The sequence below is a fragment of the Carassius gibelio genome, chromosome A7 (genome assembly GCF_023724105.1).
Source record: "Carassius gibelio isolate Cgi1373 ecotype wild population from Czech Republic chromosome A7, carGib1.2-hapl.c, whole genome shotgun sequence".
Classification (NCBI taxonomy): Eukaryota; Metazoa; Chordata; class Actinopteri; order Cypriniformes; family Cyprinidae; genus Carassius; species Carassius gibelio.
In genome coordinates, this window is record NC_068377.1 from 4,010,303 (window position 1) to 4,028,855 (window position 18,553).

Below are 18,553 nucleotides of genomic sequence, written 5' to 3' on the forward strand. Positions count from 1 at the left end.
ATAAATGCATACACTTGAACCATATTTCAAAGACAATGAATTGGACATATAAAGATGTACTTAAGTCCTACGTAAGTGAGCAAGTTTTTGTTTTCCAATCCTTTTCTGTGATGGATGCACACAGAACGGTTTGAGAGTCAGGGACCATGGGACCATGTCAGTGCAAAAGCAGCATCAATGTTTTGGTTTCGAATCTTCCTTAACTCTATCAATCCACTGTTTGGCTCTGATGCCGTCTGTTCTTATATATCTGTCATGATTCTGCCCTCGTGTCCTTGATTTTCTTCTAGTCTTGAGGCAGGATCATGACAGGCCCGTGTTGTGTGTGCAAGCACATGGCCTGGTCGTTGGGCCATGTGCTTGTGTTGTCTCGTTCCCTTGCCCCGCCCCCTTGTTATCATAGTTTTGTCGTGATTGCCTTACCTGTGCCACCTGTTGTGTCTTCATTAGTCTTCCTATTTATATCCCCTTGTGTTCACTATCCTGTGCGGTTCGTTGTTTCTTTGTGTTATATTGTTACTCTTTGTTGCACATAGAAGAAGACGTTGTGGTACCTGTGATCGTTTATCTGTAGTTGGTGTTCTTGTGTTAAGAGTCTTTGTTTATTGTGTCAACCCAGTCTTGTTAAGTCATTTTTCCCCCTCGTGGGTTTTGTTTTCCCCTTTGTCTGTAATAAACCCTCTGTGCAGTGATTCCTGTCTGCGATTGAGTTCCTCCCTCACCTCCACATAACACCATCAGTCTCTCCGTTGTGACCATCTATGAATTCATGTCATTTTATGTCTCCGTGATCTATGTATGCATATTAAGAAGCAGTAAATCTGCATGTCTTCACTCATAGCCCAGGTAAGATGAGGCAATTTGGGAAAAGGAAATTCCCACTGTAAGGGGAAAAAAAAAAAGCGATGATGATACACTCTTTTTTTATGATGCCGTAAGGGCTTTTACCTGTATGCAAGCCAACAACTCACATGTGATTTTTCCTATCCCCTCTTGTGCTCTAAGAGCAATTAGACTGTCCACATTTCAGTAACATTTCTAAAACCTGCTACCTGTGCACCTCCCCTCCCCCATTTTTCACCATGTCATGATACAATTTTAACGTGGAGTTTCTTGCAGGCGCACCACTCAAATAGTGACCCAATTCTTCCCAAGCATGCCGAAGCTGTTAAGAGACCAAGAGGCAAACTCATCTTCTCTTACAAAGGGAGTTTGAGTTCTAATCATATCAGAACTACATAAGAACGCCTCCATTAACTCCTCCGTTTAAAAAGTATGACTGTTTTGATGTCATGGCTTCAATCAGTTTAATTAGACTTATTCTAGAACCGTCCTTTGAATTCTGTCATGATAAAGTCATAAAAATATCTCCCCCACATGCGAATGCATGTCATTCAGAGCTTGTAAACACATCCCTGCTAGTGCTCGACTTCTTGCCAGACTCATGTTTTTCTCCATGCATCTTTCATGACTGCATAGTGATTCTAACGAGTCATAATAACTGCCTCAGATGGGGGAGTATTTTTCCTCTGACAAGAGAATGAGACAGTTTTATTTATTTATTTATTTTTTTGTGCTTGACCATGGTATTTTTGTGCATGGGAGGCTTCGTTCCGTCAAGGTTTCTCTTTGAAAAAAATATCACAGGGCTTTCCCACTGACCGCATACTTCTCTCTTGAGTTATGTCCTTGGTGTGGATATGCTGTTGTGTCCCGCCATTGTTATTTCCAATTTCACAGTCGAGTCCTGGCTAGCACGCCCCAGCCTCGCCATGCCATTTACAGCAATAATACACACCGGGCCCTCCAAGGTAGCAATCGGCCACACTTCAAACTTCCTGTGAAATGGCTGAATTCGTCAATAGAAAGCCTTTTGTTCTGATAGACTAGGCTGAATAACTTTCTTTGTTTCCTCTCTCAAGATGACTTCCTTTCAGAGGAACTGTCTTCCATTTACTGCTTTTATTTTGGGTTTTATTGTATACTTGGTACGTTGTGCGGTGAGGTGATGCATCTTAAGTGTTAAGTGGATTTCAGAGGACCTATTATCTCTCAGGTTGCTTTCATCTGGTGTTCTTATTTTGCAGAGGAGATCTAATGATGAGTACTATAAAAAACTGGAGTAAAAAAAAAAAAAAAAAAAAAAAACCTAGTCATGTAGTCATTTGTTGCTTCTAGACATCCTTGACTACCAGATATGAAAATAACAGCAATGCATTGTGTATCTATCATCTATCTGTGTCTACAAGCAGATATGAATATTAGAGCATATTTTAATTCAGAAGCATTGTTGTAAAACCAAATAATACTATATTTGAAGAAAATAGTATGATGCACACATTTGTTTTTTCTCCATGTTTAAATAAAATTTGAAATACTATGTATATATATGTATATATGTATACACACACACACACACAGGAAGTATCAAAAAAATAATAATAATAGCTTTGCAAAATAAGCACAGATGCCTTCAAACTGCAAGGTAAGCTCCCAGGGCTTTGCCCCAAATCTGCCTCCAAGTCCACGTTTATAAATGTTTTACAGAGCTGGTGTGTCTAAGCCATATCCAACATAGCTATAAATGTACATTCCGATGCAGTATACCAAAAGAATAATAAAACAGTGATTTAAAGTGTGCTTGGAAGTAAAGCTTTTAATTTCATGTTATTACAAAGTGCACTTTTTAAAAGGCATATAGTCATGAAATTGTGAAATCTCTCTTTTTCAGTCTTGAAGTACAGTTAGGTGGCCTTTTATTTCATTAATATACTATCTGCAAGTATTATATATATATATATATATATATATATATATATATATATATATATATATATATATATATATATATATATATATATATATATATATATATATATATATTTAAAGTGCACTACAAACGGACATTTAATACTATTAAGGCCACTTCTTTTTTTCACTACTATACTGTATTGGATTATTTGAATGTGGCTGTTTGGCATTTGTTCATTGACAGTTTGGCCATTAATTTATGTTCAAAATGTGATGTTCATTTACACATTTCATGCCACCATGAAGGGTTGTATGCTAGTTCTATCTGGAAAAGAACATCATCTCTCGGAAACGTTCAGCTGCCAGCACAAGGAAGAAAATGAAAACAAATCAAAATCCATTTAAAAAGAACTCACAACAGAGCCATATTTTTAGCTCGCAATTTCTTAATTCTCATAAAGAGAGCGATCAGATAAAGCTTGCAGCTTGTCTGTGTGAGTAAGAGAGAGAGAGATTGAGATAGAGAAAGAGAGAGAGAGAGAGAGAGAGGGAGGAAGCAGAAAGCAAAGGGACAGAGAGGGAGTCACGTGCCTTTACTACCATACAATGAGCAACCAACTATTTTCATCCCTCCAGCTCCAGCCTTAGATACAATGGCATCAGTGTGTCATCTTTGTGTTGCATTAGTATTGTGTTTACGCTACCATGTAAGAACCATCTGAGATAAGAGTGGTCGCCTGTGGATAGAGCACATGCCTTACACTGACATGGGATCAGCTTCCTGAAATACATAAGACACACAGAATATAGCCTTATATTTGCACTATTGGTTATGTATATTATACTACAATATCATGAACGCCTAGCAAAGCACTATTTGTTCATACCTCACCAAGCACATATTTTGCACTCTTTTCCTCAATGTTTTGGTCATGAAGACTGAAGGAGCAGCTGATACACAGTGGGCTTTCAGCTCTCAAAAGTGGGCGGTCATGAGTGGTCGAGCTGTGTTTTGCTTTGACTGTCTACAAACCTCATGTTTTGGTTTTCTCTGTCCGTGTTGCGTATACATGAACTGTTGACACTGTACACCTCGTCACCTGCTTTTCCCTGGCATCTGAGGGAGGAAGAAAATCAGTCGTGAGCGCATTACACACTATCTTTCAGCCGTTATGACTCTCCAGAGCAGTCAAGCCGATGATGTTGCTTCGTTTGCGATGCCTCGATGTATGGGAGCATTATTTGAGAGTATAAATCGTGTGAAGGGAGAGGGCTGGGGGTGCTAAATGTGACACGACATCGAATGAGCTTGAAATGAAGCCAGTCTCCACTCAGTCAGCACACACACACACACATACCATGAAACATTTGAGCTCACACCAACCTCCACGCACACTCCTGACCGGGAGAATTCGAGTAAAGAAAACGCCTCAGGCTATAGATTCAGAGTATTCTATGAACCACCACAGTCCTCACCACTTATCGACCGTGTTCTCATATAGCCAGCCCATTTATCCTGTCTTTATTTACATTATTTTCCGTTCGCATTGCTCTGAGATGAACGATACCGCCACACATATATGTTAAAGGGGTCATATGATGCGATTTAAATTTTTCCTTTCTATTTGGAGTGTTACAAGCTCTTGGTGCATGAAGAAGATCTGTAAAGTTGCGAAGACTAAAGTTTCAAATCCAAAGATATATTCTTTATTAAAATTAAGACTTTTCCACGCCCTCCTACAATGGCTCGTTCTAACACGCCCCCACATCTCTACGTCACTATGTGGGAAGATTTGCATAACGCCACCCAAATGTTTACGCAAAGAAAGAAGTTCTAAATATTTATATTTAAATAATTGTCCAATGATGATTCAAACGCGAGTTTTGAGCAGTGTAGAGGAGGCTTGTTGTTTGTTGTTTCTCCGATCACAAATGGAGACATGGTTTTATGTTTAAGCTGCGCAATACGCAACACAACGCTTAAAAAGACAGTATACGTCATTATAATCAGTAATTATGTCCCCACTTGATGCAACAAATGCTTCGTTTGTAATGGGTTTTATTGGTTTTGTCTCTTGTGTCTGATGTCCGGATCGCAAACGAATCTTTCTATTTAACCGGATCTTCTTAGCGGTTGAACCAAATCAAATGTGAAGGCTGTTTGCAAGAGAGAGAAAAAAAATAAATAAAATAAAATAAATAATAATAATAATAATATTATATATATATATATATATATATATATATATATATATATATATATATATATATATATATATATATATATATATATATATATATATATACATATATATATATAATAAAAGGAAAAAAAAATATATATATATATATATATATATATATATATATATATATATATATATATATATATATATATATATATATATAATAAAAGGTATATATAAAATAGCATATTTGATGGGTAAGAAATCCCTTCAGTTTTGTAAATCAACCCTCTGACTGCAATGACACATATTAGTATCTAAACAGAGAGGATTTTTTATTTATTTATTTATTTCTGTTAATATTTAGATTTTCTAACTACAGCGATGAGCTAATTGTGTCAGTTCATTCTGAATAGAGTCCCGGATGCTATTTTACTATTTTCCTTATGTTACACGTTTATGTTAAACTAATAACTGTTGCTGTCATTGGTGTCTAACTGTTGCTGTCATTGGTGTCTAATGTAGTTCACATTAGACACCAATGACAGCAACAGTTATTAGTTTTCGTTTCGAGTCGATTATGAAAGAAACAGTAGCGTTGTCAGTAGCCTCTCCAAATGATTCACAGTGTTTCTGATCTAACCTGTGCCATACAATCAGGAATCGAACTGAGCTGGGCGCGCGTTATACGTTTGATTTACTAAAAAATAACTGGCTCACAAGAGTCATTCGTTCGGGAATCGATCTACTTTGGTCACTGTATGTTCGGCGCTGTACATTCAGTAGCGGTCTTGCTGCGCTGCTGGAAAGTCAGAGCACTTTAACACGGACTCCAGTCCGCCTCGGAGGAACAATCCACGCATAATGCAACAGAAAGGCATGAGACTTATATTTACTGTATAAAGCAAAACGCAAAACGGGTTCTTGGTTCCCAACCCTAGCCGAGACTAGAGGCATGTTGAGAGAGGAGCGCGTGGTTTTATAGTTAGGAAAGATTTACTATGCGCGTGCCAGACTCCGCCTCCCTTAGAGTACGTCATTGGCGAGTAACAGCCAAGGGGAGTCACTCCCCTGCCTACTTTTAATAGCTTTGTCATGTGATGGAAAGCAGTTGTAAGACAGGTGCCCTCGGTTCATTGTCAGTGAGGGGCGTCCGGGAACGAGTGGATTTTCTCTTTTGCCCGTGATTTCTATTTTATTTTTTCGTGCCGTCATTCAGGGGCTGGATGGCGTGGGACAGGTGTAATCAAGATTCGGTGTGGAGAGAACTAGAGGTGAGAACTGATGTGCAACTTATTTTTTTTCCAAGGCTGGGACACTTTTTTTTTTGAGGAGATTGATCGTTCCCGTTATGTGAAATTCGACCGATCCTGTAAGATGCGCGAAGACACTGAGGCTCTGAATGCACGGGAATACACCGGGTGGTGATAAAGTCTAATTTGTTGGCAGAAATTGTATGTGCAGCAGTGGTTTATCTGGTGATAGCGTGCGGCTTCTCTCGAGCTGTGTCGGAGTTGAACAGTGCCAGTCTACTTAGGATGTCTTGTCGTGGGAAATAGTGTTGACGTGCCCGTGGATGGAGTGCGCTCGCTCGCTGTAAACGCAGGTGATGATGAGACAGGTATCTGCTTCAGCGAGAGCCTAGTGCCACTGCCGATGTGCTGGAATTACTATGTTCTCGCGTCAGGTATTGTACATTGCAACTTTCCTATTAGGCTAGAGCACAGATACAGTCTCGAAGAAGGCTATTTGCATGCAAGCGGAGCGCGTGCTGGATTTATTATTGGACAGTAGGCTATGTGCTGTAAAATCGGGGTCCAGCAAAGAAAAGCTGCTGATCCTCGTTTACTTTTTTATTTATCAAGACCTCATCGCAAGGTTAAGCGCTGCTCCATAATGAAATAGCTACATCAATAACGAATGCATAGCTGTGCATGAAGCTTATCCTTTTTTTTAGTGCGAAGCATTGCGATTCGAGACATTTTGGTTTATTTAAGCGTTTTACGTGTTCGTTCGGCGAAATGTAAGATATGGATATCATACACTCAGTGCTATCTATCTATCTATCTATCTATCTATCTATCTATCTATCTATCTATCTATCTATCTATCTATCTCGTCGCGTATTGGTTTATTGCAGTCTTAACCATTTCAGATATTCATAAATCAGCGTGCTTACCTGAAACTTTTATTCACCAGGCTATATAGAAAACACATCTCTGCACTGTATTGGCACCTGTCTAGGTTGCAAGGTAGCCTATGCACGTGCTCTATTGTTACATTCCTTTTAAAAGATTAGTTAAGTGTCTCAGTCAGAGCATAAATCCATCTAAACACAATCAGCAAATTGCTTCTCGGTTCCAATTCTAATCATAGCATTTCCAGGTGACCACAAGTCTCTCTCTCTCTCTCTCCCTCCCTCTCTGCATGTGCTCGTGATAAAGCTTGTCCATATTTTTGAGTGGAAAAGGGAAGGCTTTTTCGACAAGATGCCGAGGCAGAAGCATTTGATGCATGTGATTTTATCGTTTGCTTACCACTGGTTTGCCGGCGTCTATAAATCTGTGACAGCGGAAGGACGGGATTTGTGTCATAAATAGATCTAAACTAAATCAGACACCGATGATCAAGTTTGACGCGCGAGAGTCTTCTTTGATTTATTTTGCTGCTCGGCACAAACTGTGTCGTGCTGCCCTCGAGCAAAGTCTCGCCTTTTCATTTTGATTTCTTATTGCGACGTTACATTTCTGTCAGTAGGCTAGTACAGAGAAAAGAGCAGAGTAATAGGATTTGGGAAGCGGTATTAAGAGTTGTAGTAACATTTTGTACAATATTTGTATTGCTTTTTCACAAAACGCATCACTCTGCAGCACTCTCCGCCGTTTGTCAAAACTCTGTCCACCTGTGCGCACAGTCTCTCCGCGAGCTGCTGTTGGTTTAGCCTCCGCTTCGCCTCTTATTTTACTCACAACATACTCGGTGATATGAAGTACAGTCTCTGACCAACCAGAGGGCGTGGCTGTGGCGCTCTTCCCCACGACGGACCGCCCCTCCCCTCCCTCGGCCAATCACAGAATTGTTTGTTTTCCGGTTGGTTATGTTTTTGGAAATGCAGCAGACGCCATGTACACAGCTGAACACGCACTCTGGTTAGATTTATGTTCACTTCATTTGGTCGTTTGGATAGTATTTTTAATGTTTAATAACCAAACCACCCAGATGAGTATTAGTTATTCCATTTATTTGTGTAAATATTATATTTTGCATGCTAGACACAAAGGTATCAAACACGTAGCAAAGTAACACCCCTTATGAATCAAATGAAGGAAGAGTTATTGGTTACATCAGACACACACAGGTGGACAGGTGCAGAGATTTGAGAAGTGATAGGGCATGATGTGGATCAGTTTGACTATGTATACTGCTAAACTGATAGCATTAAATGTTTTAAGTGTTTGGGAAGCTCAAATATTTGGATTATTATTTTTTTTTTATTATTATTATTTAAATGTAATGTTTTGCTTTCTGTATTTTTCATAGTTCATTGTAGCCTTCAAACAGATATGCTCAAGGAACACTGTGGGAGTACCTGCTACCAAATATCCCTTTTAAAAATGATCCCATCTTGAATACCAGACTGCCTCAAATGCCATGGTGCCAAAGGTTTCATTTTCATAATATGTCAGATTTATTAATGATAATTAAAACAAGCCTATGTTGCTGCAGGAAGCTAAGCATGTTATGTGTATTATAATGCATACTGTTTTAAAGCCTGACAAAGCATTATTAGCCAAGTTGTACATGTCATTGGATTTTTAAAAATGAAAAGCGATGGGTGAAAAAATATGGACTTCGGCTTAAAAAAAAATGGAATGGAAAAAGTTGAAAATATACAGGTTTGAGAATGAAACGGTTGTTTTCCAGTATATCAGTGGCTTTGTTATCTCACATATATCTAAATCAAATTTATCTCACATTGATTTGACATCATTTGTTTGCATTAAATACATGGGTTTGCAAGCTTATTCCAGTAACATGTCTATATGGATACCACTGTCCAGATACAAGGTGTTGTAAAACCTGACCAGCATTGAATGATTTAATATCCATTGATCCCACCATTAGCCATTTGAAACCATTTATAGTTAGCGTTTGAGATCACACAGCTGCTGCAAAGTTAGAGTGGATAGTAAAGGTAAACAAATGGTCACACAAGGTGAATTCCATTGAACTAATTCTACTCAAACTGGTCCTGCGATAAGATTACACCAGGCCATCATAAATTAAGAGAATAGTGTGTGTTAAGCCCTGCAATATATGGCTTTTTAGGAATCTGAGCACTCATTTTTACAGAAACACTGAATGAAGATGGTTAAGATTTTAACAAATACGTGCTCAATGATCTCCTCTCTCTTTCAGTGTGCTGCCTTGGTTGGTGAAGACCAGCCTCTTTGCCCGGACCTGCCTGAGCTTGACCTCTCAGAGCTGGATGTCAGTGACCTCGATGCAGATATTTTTCTGGGAGGACTCAAGTGGTACAGCGACCAATCAGAAATCATTTCCAGTCAGTACGGCAATGAAACATCGAACCTGTTTGAGGTAAAGAGGGTCATGCAATGTTTTCTTATCTGATTGTGTATGCTTGTATATTGTAAAATTAGATATGATTCCAGCCTCATGCAGTTTATTGCGCAAGTGAGGAATTCTTCACAAGCTGGGATAGTCAATCAGTGCAGTTTATTAGTTCAAAACTTTACTCAATGGGAATGAGCATTTATCCACGCTGTCTGATAACTGGGGTGAGGTTTAATGATAAGCACCCAACCTTTGTCCAATACTTAAGATCAGTGTTTGTACCTTTTACTACAATCTTGGGTCCGAAGCGCTAAAATTTATGGCTGTTTATATGCACTTGTCTCCTGATGTTCCAGAGTAATGATCAGTAATAAAAGAAAGCAACAGTGTCCAATCACTTTTTCTGCTCCTTTGGTTCCAGAAGTAATTTTCCCATTCATTTTTCCCATTGGAATAAAAAAAACCTTGGATTTGAAGCAAAAAAGTATTTGAAAATCAGTACAAGACTGTACTTCATGGCTGCAATGAGGGAAAGAAAGATCATGCCGTGACGCATGACACAAATTAAAAAACATGGAGCAATATTCAACAATATCTTGCATTTATTGCAAAGTCTGTAGTTTTTTTTTTTTTTTTTTTCTTTTTTCATCAGGCATTTCACTGTTAAATACTGTCAATTTAAAAATAAAGCTGACTGGGGCTTCAACAAAATACATATACAATTGATTAAAAGCCTCATAACTCACAGTAGGTCTCTCTTTAATGGCTTTTAATTACTGTTTAAAATCAATTATAATATGGAGAAGATGAATGGCATTTTTACTTGTTCACTCTATGGTGGTAATGATACCATAAAATCAGTCCAAATCTGATCCACTGAACTCAATTAAACTACTGTTTTCATTTATTATGCAACTAGTCTTCATCCTCACCTTGATCTATTGGGTCCGCTTTTAACCAGCTAGTTCCTGCCCGCGGTTGTCATGTTGAAAAAGGGAAGAGGTAAAACTTTAAACCTGTTGCAATCGCGCTTCTCCGTCACTGAAAAAGGAAACAAAGTCCAGAGGAAAAGAAATGAGGCGGCTGACACAAAGCAGCCCTGGCTCTGGCTAGTTCATTAAAGCTTATCTGTGCAGATAGAGAAGGGAAATGATAATGCTGCATTGCTCTGAGTGCTGGCAAATATTGTGCAGGGTCCGTTGCACGATTTTGGGTTTTGTGCCACAGTGTGATAGTGAGTTTTCGAAGGACTGTGTGAGACGCTTACCTAGACCTTGTGGTGGGAGCATGATTGTATAGGGCCAGCAATTATGGGTGGCAAAATGAATACTGTGTGTGGGTGTGTGTTAATTAACATGTCAACACTTTACATGTATCACTGCTCATGTGATAGGAGTGTATTTGAGATTCCTTTAGATATAGAAGGTTTCAGAATGTTATTGTGGACCCTGATTTAAAATTTCAGTTAAAGCACAATGTGCTAAAGCAGCTGATCCTAGTTCAGTGTCAATAGTGATGAATGTGTGTATTATATATGCATTTCCAATACAGGCCTATGTGGGTCAGTACAATGGCCAAGAGCAGCGTGAAGACAGGTTAATGAATGGCCAGGTCTTGTGTAAAGTTAGCTGGCAGGACTTTTTCTTCCTCCCGCTGCACTCATTCAAACCCCTGGTAATGTTTTCTTAACCTGTCTGACTGCAGTTTAGTTAAAGGGTGGCCTGGCGAGTCCTGTGATGTCACACAAAAGGAGGCCACACAGTGCTGATTAGGGTCTGAGAGAGCTTAGCTTTTTTAACAGTTTTGCATTATGTGTTTTTAAGCATTTTTTATTTGTATCAATACATCATAAAAACTTTAAAAACCCACGTTTAACAGTCATATTTTTTATTTTTTACGTAGTTTATTGAACCATTGCACAAAACACAAACATATATACATATTCTGGTATTTATATGGTCAAAAAGTAAGATGAAATTCTGATAGCTTGTCAAAGAAATGTACAGTATAACATACTACTAACATAAAATGCATATAAATATCATTTGTCACTCTATATTTTAACAGTATGCCGTAGTATGATATTTAATGCTTAGTTCTGTGACCAGTTTCAAAACATATAATGCAATGCATTATGCAACACAATGAGAGATAAAATAAACGTTCCTCAAAAGCGTGATGATCATATTTGATACAGTTTAACATGATTTTTCTGGAAAATTATGTATGGATAATCAAGTGTATCCAGGTCTCTTCAGTCCAGTAAGTGTCCATCTTGAAATATTACTTCTAATTATACTCTACAAAGTTTATAAAAACAGTATGAACCATCAATCAGATGACAGAAGGCATGCAATAGATTGCGTACAAAAAGAGTGATAATTTAGAGCCCTTTGATGCAGGCTTAAAAACAGAAAATTACAGCCGCATACACGCACACACACACAAAAGCACCATCAAATAAGCCATGTATATTTTGATATGCACAACAGACATGCTCGTAAGTGTCATGAAGCTTTTCTCGCAAATATGATTCATTATTTCACGTCTTAGGCTTTCCTGACATCTTGTACATGAAGTTCCATTATTGCAGGGCCGTGTGGGGCAAGCCAGCAGGCAGATGAGACAGCGATTGCAGCGGGAAGGGAACGTGACGCTTATGCCTTTCAGTGGCAGTTCAGCCCTAGTTATCAAGCCCATCTCAGGGACTAAAATGGATCTCTGGAGGTGGGGGCCGACAGGCAGCTCGCTCTGCCCCAGGGAGAGGGCCTGACAGCACGGTCAGCCTGTCACCAGCAGCCCCTCTCTGGGGAACAGGGCCTTGGGGAGGGAGGTTAGAAGCACTCAGACATGTAAAACCATGTTTTGAGTCAAATAGATTTGCTCTTTTAGGCATCGGTTGAAAGTGTAGGGCTTTTCTACATTTGCATTGAGCTGCTTGTATTCCCTACATAAAACATTTACTTCTCATGCACAGTGATAAGTGTTAATCTGCGCAGGAGTTTATCATACAGGATGTTACATTTCTTGCCTGTCATGCAAGTAAGACAGCATTTTTAAAACAATCCATTGGAAGCCTTCATTTTTAGGCTGATATAATAAATACCGTAGCTTGTGCTTACAAAAAAAGTGTATTGTGTTCAATTAGACATGGGAGTAGAGTGGCGCTAAAGGTTTTTTTTTTTTTCTCTCTCTCTGATTGTTGAAGATTTCTCTGCAGGATCATAAGTAATTTAGTTTTTAATCTAGAATTTTGATGTTAAATACAAAATAAGTTGAAATAAGGCTGACTGAGACTTTATCAAAAATGTGCCATTGATTAAAAGCCTCATAACTCACAGTTGGTCTCTTATTAATGGCTTTTAATTATCATTTAAAATAAATTCCACTATGGAGAAAATTAATGCTATTTTTACATTTACAGTCTATGGTGGCATGGAAATGGTAGAATTTCCCAGTGGACAAATCAGTCCAAATCTGACCCACTGAACTCACCAGTGCTGTTTTAGTTTATTATAACTAAATCTACATCCTCACCTTGATCTAAAGGGTCCAAAAAATTAATGTAGAGGCACGTATTTACAGTAAGCCTATGTTGTTTTTATTATTGATTATAAATATATAAAAAAACATAGTTTCTATTAAGTTATGCTACACATTTTAAGGTCCACCTTTGTCCATACATGGCATTACTACGATACCATATTCAAAACACTATGTAAGTGAATGAGCAAAGATAGCAGAACTGAAGAAGAATATAACAGTTTCCACTTAGGCATTATGTTGGCTAGATTGGCAAGTGAAAAATTTTGTTAATTGTGTAATATTCATATTTTAACATGTATTTGTTGGCAAAATAACTTAGAATTTTCAGCCATCAATTCAGTGTAATTCTGCCCTAAACTCCAGCAGTTATGAACCTATAACATGGCATAGAGATCTTAAGCAGAGGTCTAGTCCTGATGTAGTCCTGATCGCTCTCTCACTTGATAAACAGGTGACCGGAGTGTGACATGCTGTCTTTTGGATGGCCTTTAGCTCTGAATCCAGGCTAGAGTTCTTGCTGTTCTCTCCACTGCATGGACAATGTGTGGAATGGAACGCTCCCTGACTCCAAGTGATTGCCGCAGCCTTTCATTTTAAGGGCACTTGACACCTAGTCAAAATAACTTGCTGCTAAAGACTGTACTGTATTAGGTCAGCCAGGGCTGTTCGGTCGGGTTGTGTGATGTTTATATCCAAACATGAAACTCTGCTGCCAGCGAGTGTTTGGAGTTACAACTTGTTCATGGAGTAAAAGCACTGGCTGTGCTTTGGAAGGTGACTGCAGTTACCGATGACCGGTCAAAACTTTGACCAGACTTTGACCTAGCTGTTGGAGATGAGCCAAAGTGTGGGTCGGATATCTAAGTGTGAAATAAATTGCTGAAATAAATCACTCACACACCCAAGTACACACATTCTCACTTACACATAAGCCCATCCATGTAAACAGGTCCTATTTGCTTCTTGCTCGTCTAGTAATTGGTAAGTCTATCAAACAGTCAAAGAGAAATCGAGATCAGATCGGCCAAATGTACTCTTAGGTCTCTTAGAAGACAGAAAAACGTTCAAGAGCACATCCACGCCGAGACACACGCACATGGTGTTAACGGTAACTGCTGATGGCATCTCATTTTTCATTTGCAAATTTATGCTGACATTTGAAAGCACACCATCAGTTTAGCTGCACAAGTTCAGCTGGGCCAAGCATATTATCATTTTGTGCTGTATAATGTGATTTCCTCAAGTGAACATTCACACGCACTTGCACACGCACACACACTCGATACTTTGACTTTTCTCCTGGCCGTGCATCTCAAAGCGCAGACAGTTTTCATGTTGTCACGCATCAAAAGCATCCTTAAAGCTGCTGCTGTCATTTTTTTGTCAAGTCTTATTTATCATTAGTATTCATTAATATTTTGAATCAGCTTTTATTTGGATATTTTTAGTTTTCATTTTTGAAAAGCTTTCCGTGTTCTGCATTATCTGCGGGTACTAACACAATTAATATTTTCAATTGATTTTTTTCAGCTACGAACAAATGATTGTAATAGTTTGAGGATTAGTTAAGAATAGCAATAGTGTTTTTTGTCATTGATGTTTGCTGTATTATGTTTATCCACCTGAAACCTAAATTATTTAGCTATTCTGTTGCTTCAGAGTGAACCTGAATGCTTAAGTGAATTTTCTTGGTTGTATCTCTCATGTTGCATGAGCTGAAGGTATATTTAGCTGTATGTCACGACTCCATCCTGGTCCCAGAGGACCTCTTTCCTGCAGAGTTTAGCTCCAACCTCCTCCAACACATCTGCCTGGAGGGTTACAGTAATCCTGACGACCTTGATTAGCTAGTTACGGTGTGTTTAATTAGGGTTGGAGCTGAGCACTGCAGGTTAGTTGCCTGCCAGGAACAGGACTAGACACCTATGTAGTAGGTAGTACAGTATTTATGTATTTTTGTCCATGAGAGTAGTAGCATTGGTGCCGCCATTGGTCAGTGCAGATAATTGCTTAGAGCTGTTTCGTCACAATTTTAAAGTCTGTTCCTCATATGCAGCGCATCAAAAGGAGTTGGGCAATTTCACAGCCGTACCAGGGTGCCCTCTTAGTTGCAATAGTCTCGAAATGTGACAGAGCCCTGTCATTTATAGGGAACCTCTGAAGTTTTGGTGTTGAAGCTTGTCAAACTACCGTAGAGAGAGTCTGAAATCCAGCAGGCATAACCAAATATGTTCACTTTGCAATGAAACGAGCAGAAAAAAGCAAAGGAGTGAGGGGAAAGAAGACGGAGGGTAACATCACTTGCAGTTTGAAAATAGTCCCCGCAGGGCATGCTTGGAGAAGCACAAGTTAACATAAAGCTTGTTGCATTCTCTTGCATTTTGCTTTTTTCTCAGGCTCTGGTTTCCTGTCCTGTATTCATTTCTTTCTCTGTCCACACAGCCATTTTGTTATTCCTTCATGCTTGCTTTCCCCTCCCTTGCTGCCTAAAGCGGTGGTTGCATGTGAGATCTTTCTTTGGGGGCCTGTAGCCTCAGCTGATCTTGATACTTCACCACCTGATGCTCATCACAGAACCAATTTAACACCCCACACACCCCTGCAGGGGAGAGAGTAGAATTGAAGTCTGTGCTAGAGAAAGAGTAGGAAATAATATTATAATTCATTTATGTGCCTGTTATTGGTATTTATTGAAGTAAAAGGCCTTGTTTGTTTGTTAGTATTCAAAATTTCAGCATGCTTTTTTTATATAGTTTTTTTAGTTTTCATTTGGGGGAAAAAGAAAATAACATTTTGGTAAATAAATGTGGTTAACAGTATAGAGCTGTTCAGCGTGTCTGGTTCACAGGTGATAAACCAGTTGTATTATATGTTTTATCCAATCAAATGTTCCTACTCTAGCTTCATTTTTGGTGTGTAGATATTGCTAACATGTTTAAATCTTGTGGTTTATTGGCATCATCCACCAAAAATCTGAAAATCTGTTAGCTAACTTAAAGGCTTTTGGCCCTCTAAAACTATTTCAGCAAAACCTAAAATAAAATATTTTCATGTTTCCTACAAATATTTTTCAGTTCCCGAACTTTCTGTGCACCACTAATCACACTCATTACAAATGTGTTGATAAAGTGAAAAAAGCACAGAAAAGTCAGCAAACTCTTCCTCCCTAAATATATCTCATTCTAAGCACAGACAGAGTTGAATATGAAATTAACCTTGTTTTAGAGCAATGCTTGATTGACAGATGAGTAGGTGGCCTTTACTGTTGTCTGAGGCATATGAGGGCAGATTAGCATTTACACTACAAACACAATGTGGTCACTCGGAGTGAACCGATACCATGCTATTCTTTGAGGTACCATGTAAATTCCTTTGTATAAGAAGTACCAAAAAGTATTATCTGATGCTGTACCATGTTACAGCCAAAACAATTCTGGCTGTCATCATTATGTTATAGATAATTAGATCCCACTTTATCTTAAGTGGCCTTAACGACTATGTACTTACATCAAAAAAATAAGTACAATATACTTATTGTGTTCATACTGTATTGCAAAATACTTTTGCTGCTATTGAGGTGGGATACATGTACGGTTAGGGACAGGTTTGGTGGTATGGTTTATGGGATGGGTCAGTAGTGTAATATAAATGTAATTACAGAAATTAATTTCAGATGTAATTACATGCAGGTATTTTCTTAAAAAAAAAGTACAATGTAAAAACATGTACACAATAAGTGCATTGTACCAAACCAAATTCAAATGTAAGTACATAGTAGTTAAGGCCACTTAATATAAAGTGGGACCGATAATTCTTTACCAAGACTTTACATCTGCTTACAAATATGATCAAATTTCTTCAGTCTTGTCTTTACCTTAAGATTTGACCTTAACACATATATCCCGTGTTTTGTGTGGCATGTTGGTACTGTTCAAATGGCTGTAACAAGGTTTAGCTTCCTTTGCTCTGGGACACAGTGTGTTCTGCCAGTTCAGTGTCAGCTGACAGCCTCTACCCAGAACTGAAGCACCACAGGTGGTCACACATGAGACCGTTTTTCCATGTCTGAGGGCAAGTTACACATGGGCTTTTCCTTGGACATGGTGGACATCCCTTAAATCATATTTTATGAGTCTAGCTGATAGTGCCCTGATCTGGTGTTGTTGTAAATAATTTAACGTGAACAGTACAACCAGTACTACTCTGGGATTTAATGATGGATTATATAATGCTTGTATGTTCATGCTTTGAACATAACATTATTGACTGTATTGATGTGTGCGGGCATCCAAACACACAGAGGCGCGCAGACGGTACAGTATTTTTCACATTTTGAAAAGCGTGTCACCAGTTGTAAGTGCGGGATAACCATTGTAGGCTATTTTTAGTCTGGGACGTTAATCTCTTCTAAGAGCCTTTTAGGGCCTGTCTCTTTCTAACCTGGCCGGAAACGCTAAGCCAATAAGCCCCAGGCGTCTGGCTCAACTCTGGGCCGGGAGAGAAAGTGAGTCCCGGTACAGGCGATTCCTGGATTATTTAATACTTCATCATGGCAGGGAGGGGGAGTTTGGATCTCTGAATTCCAGGAACGCTGGCTCTTTTAGGGCTTATGCACTGCAGGGTACAGAGTGTTTCGGATGTAGCTTAGTGGCATCACACTGCATGATTTTATGGAGGAGGTAAATTAACAAACAAATGCTACTTTTCTGCAATGAAGAATGAGCTGATTGGGTGCATTGCGGGAGATAAATTTGTTGCATGCTCAGACTTGCATGAGCATTTTCAATAGTTCTGTCTGCCAGGTAAAATGAAATGATGTAACATATATTCCCAAAGTTTTGATTGAGGATCAGTTTTCCAGTTGCAGACAGTCTCATTCCTCCTTACATCTATAGTTCATCCTGCATTTCCATGATATATTTATCATTAATATTAAGTGTGAGCATACGTTTGAGAGTGATGCATCATTGTCACTTTTAGATTTAAAGTGGTAAAAAGATGTAGATGAAAGTGAAAAAAGGCTCTTTATAACACACACACACACACACACACACACACACACACACACACACACACACACACACACACACACACACACACACACACATATATATATATATATATATATATATATATATATATAGCCTCAAAAGGATAAGGGGAAAAAAAAGCATCATGGGAATAATTGTCTCACAAAGTCAAGGTCTGGTTGATCTTCCCTCACCTACAGGAGATGGAAGTCAAGGTAAAAGATAATGCATTTATTTAGTAATCAGCCAATAGCTTTTATCCAGTGGGGTGAAAGCAATGCTGTGGGTTCTGATAGGATCATTTGCTTTCAGGTGTTTTGCTGGCTACTGTACTCAGCATTGAGTGTAAATTGAATAGCATGACCTTTTGCAGCCAAATCAAATTGACTGTATTTCCACACACATTTGATGGTTTCAATTACCATATTATTATTATTTTTTTTTATATTGGATGCTGTAACCTCA

At 38.6% G+C, this 18,553-nt stretch overlaps 1 protein-coding gene across 7 annotated transcripts in view; it reads left to right on the forward strand.

Annotated features, from left to right (window-relative positions):
• The first annotated feature begins 6,024 nt into the window (after nt 1-6,024).
• The window catches only part of LOC128016460 (peroxisome proliferator-activated receptor gamma coactivator 1-alpha-like), a 38,523-nt gene continuing 25,994 nt past the window's right edge, over nt 6,025-18,553 (forward strand). For 3 of the 7 annotated variants that reach the window (XM_052600972.1, XM_052600976.1, XM_052600975.1), the window contains exons 1-2: nt 6,028-6,211; nt 9,357-9,536. In XM_052600972.1, coding sequence (XP_052456932.1) covers nt 6,164-6,211; nt 9,357-9,536 — 228 coding nt within the window. In that variant the 5' untranslated portion in view covers nt 6,028-6,163. Of the gene's footprint in view, nt 6,212-9,356; nt 9,537-18,553 lie in introns of all 7 variants that reach the window. The other 4 variants (XR_008184180.1, XM_052600973.1, XM_052600971.1 and 1 more) reach the window with 3 other exon arrangements.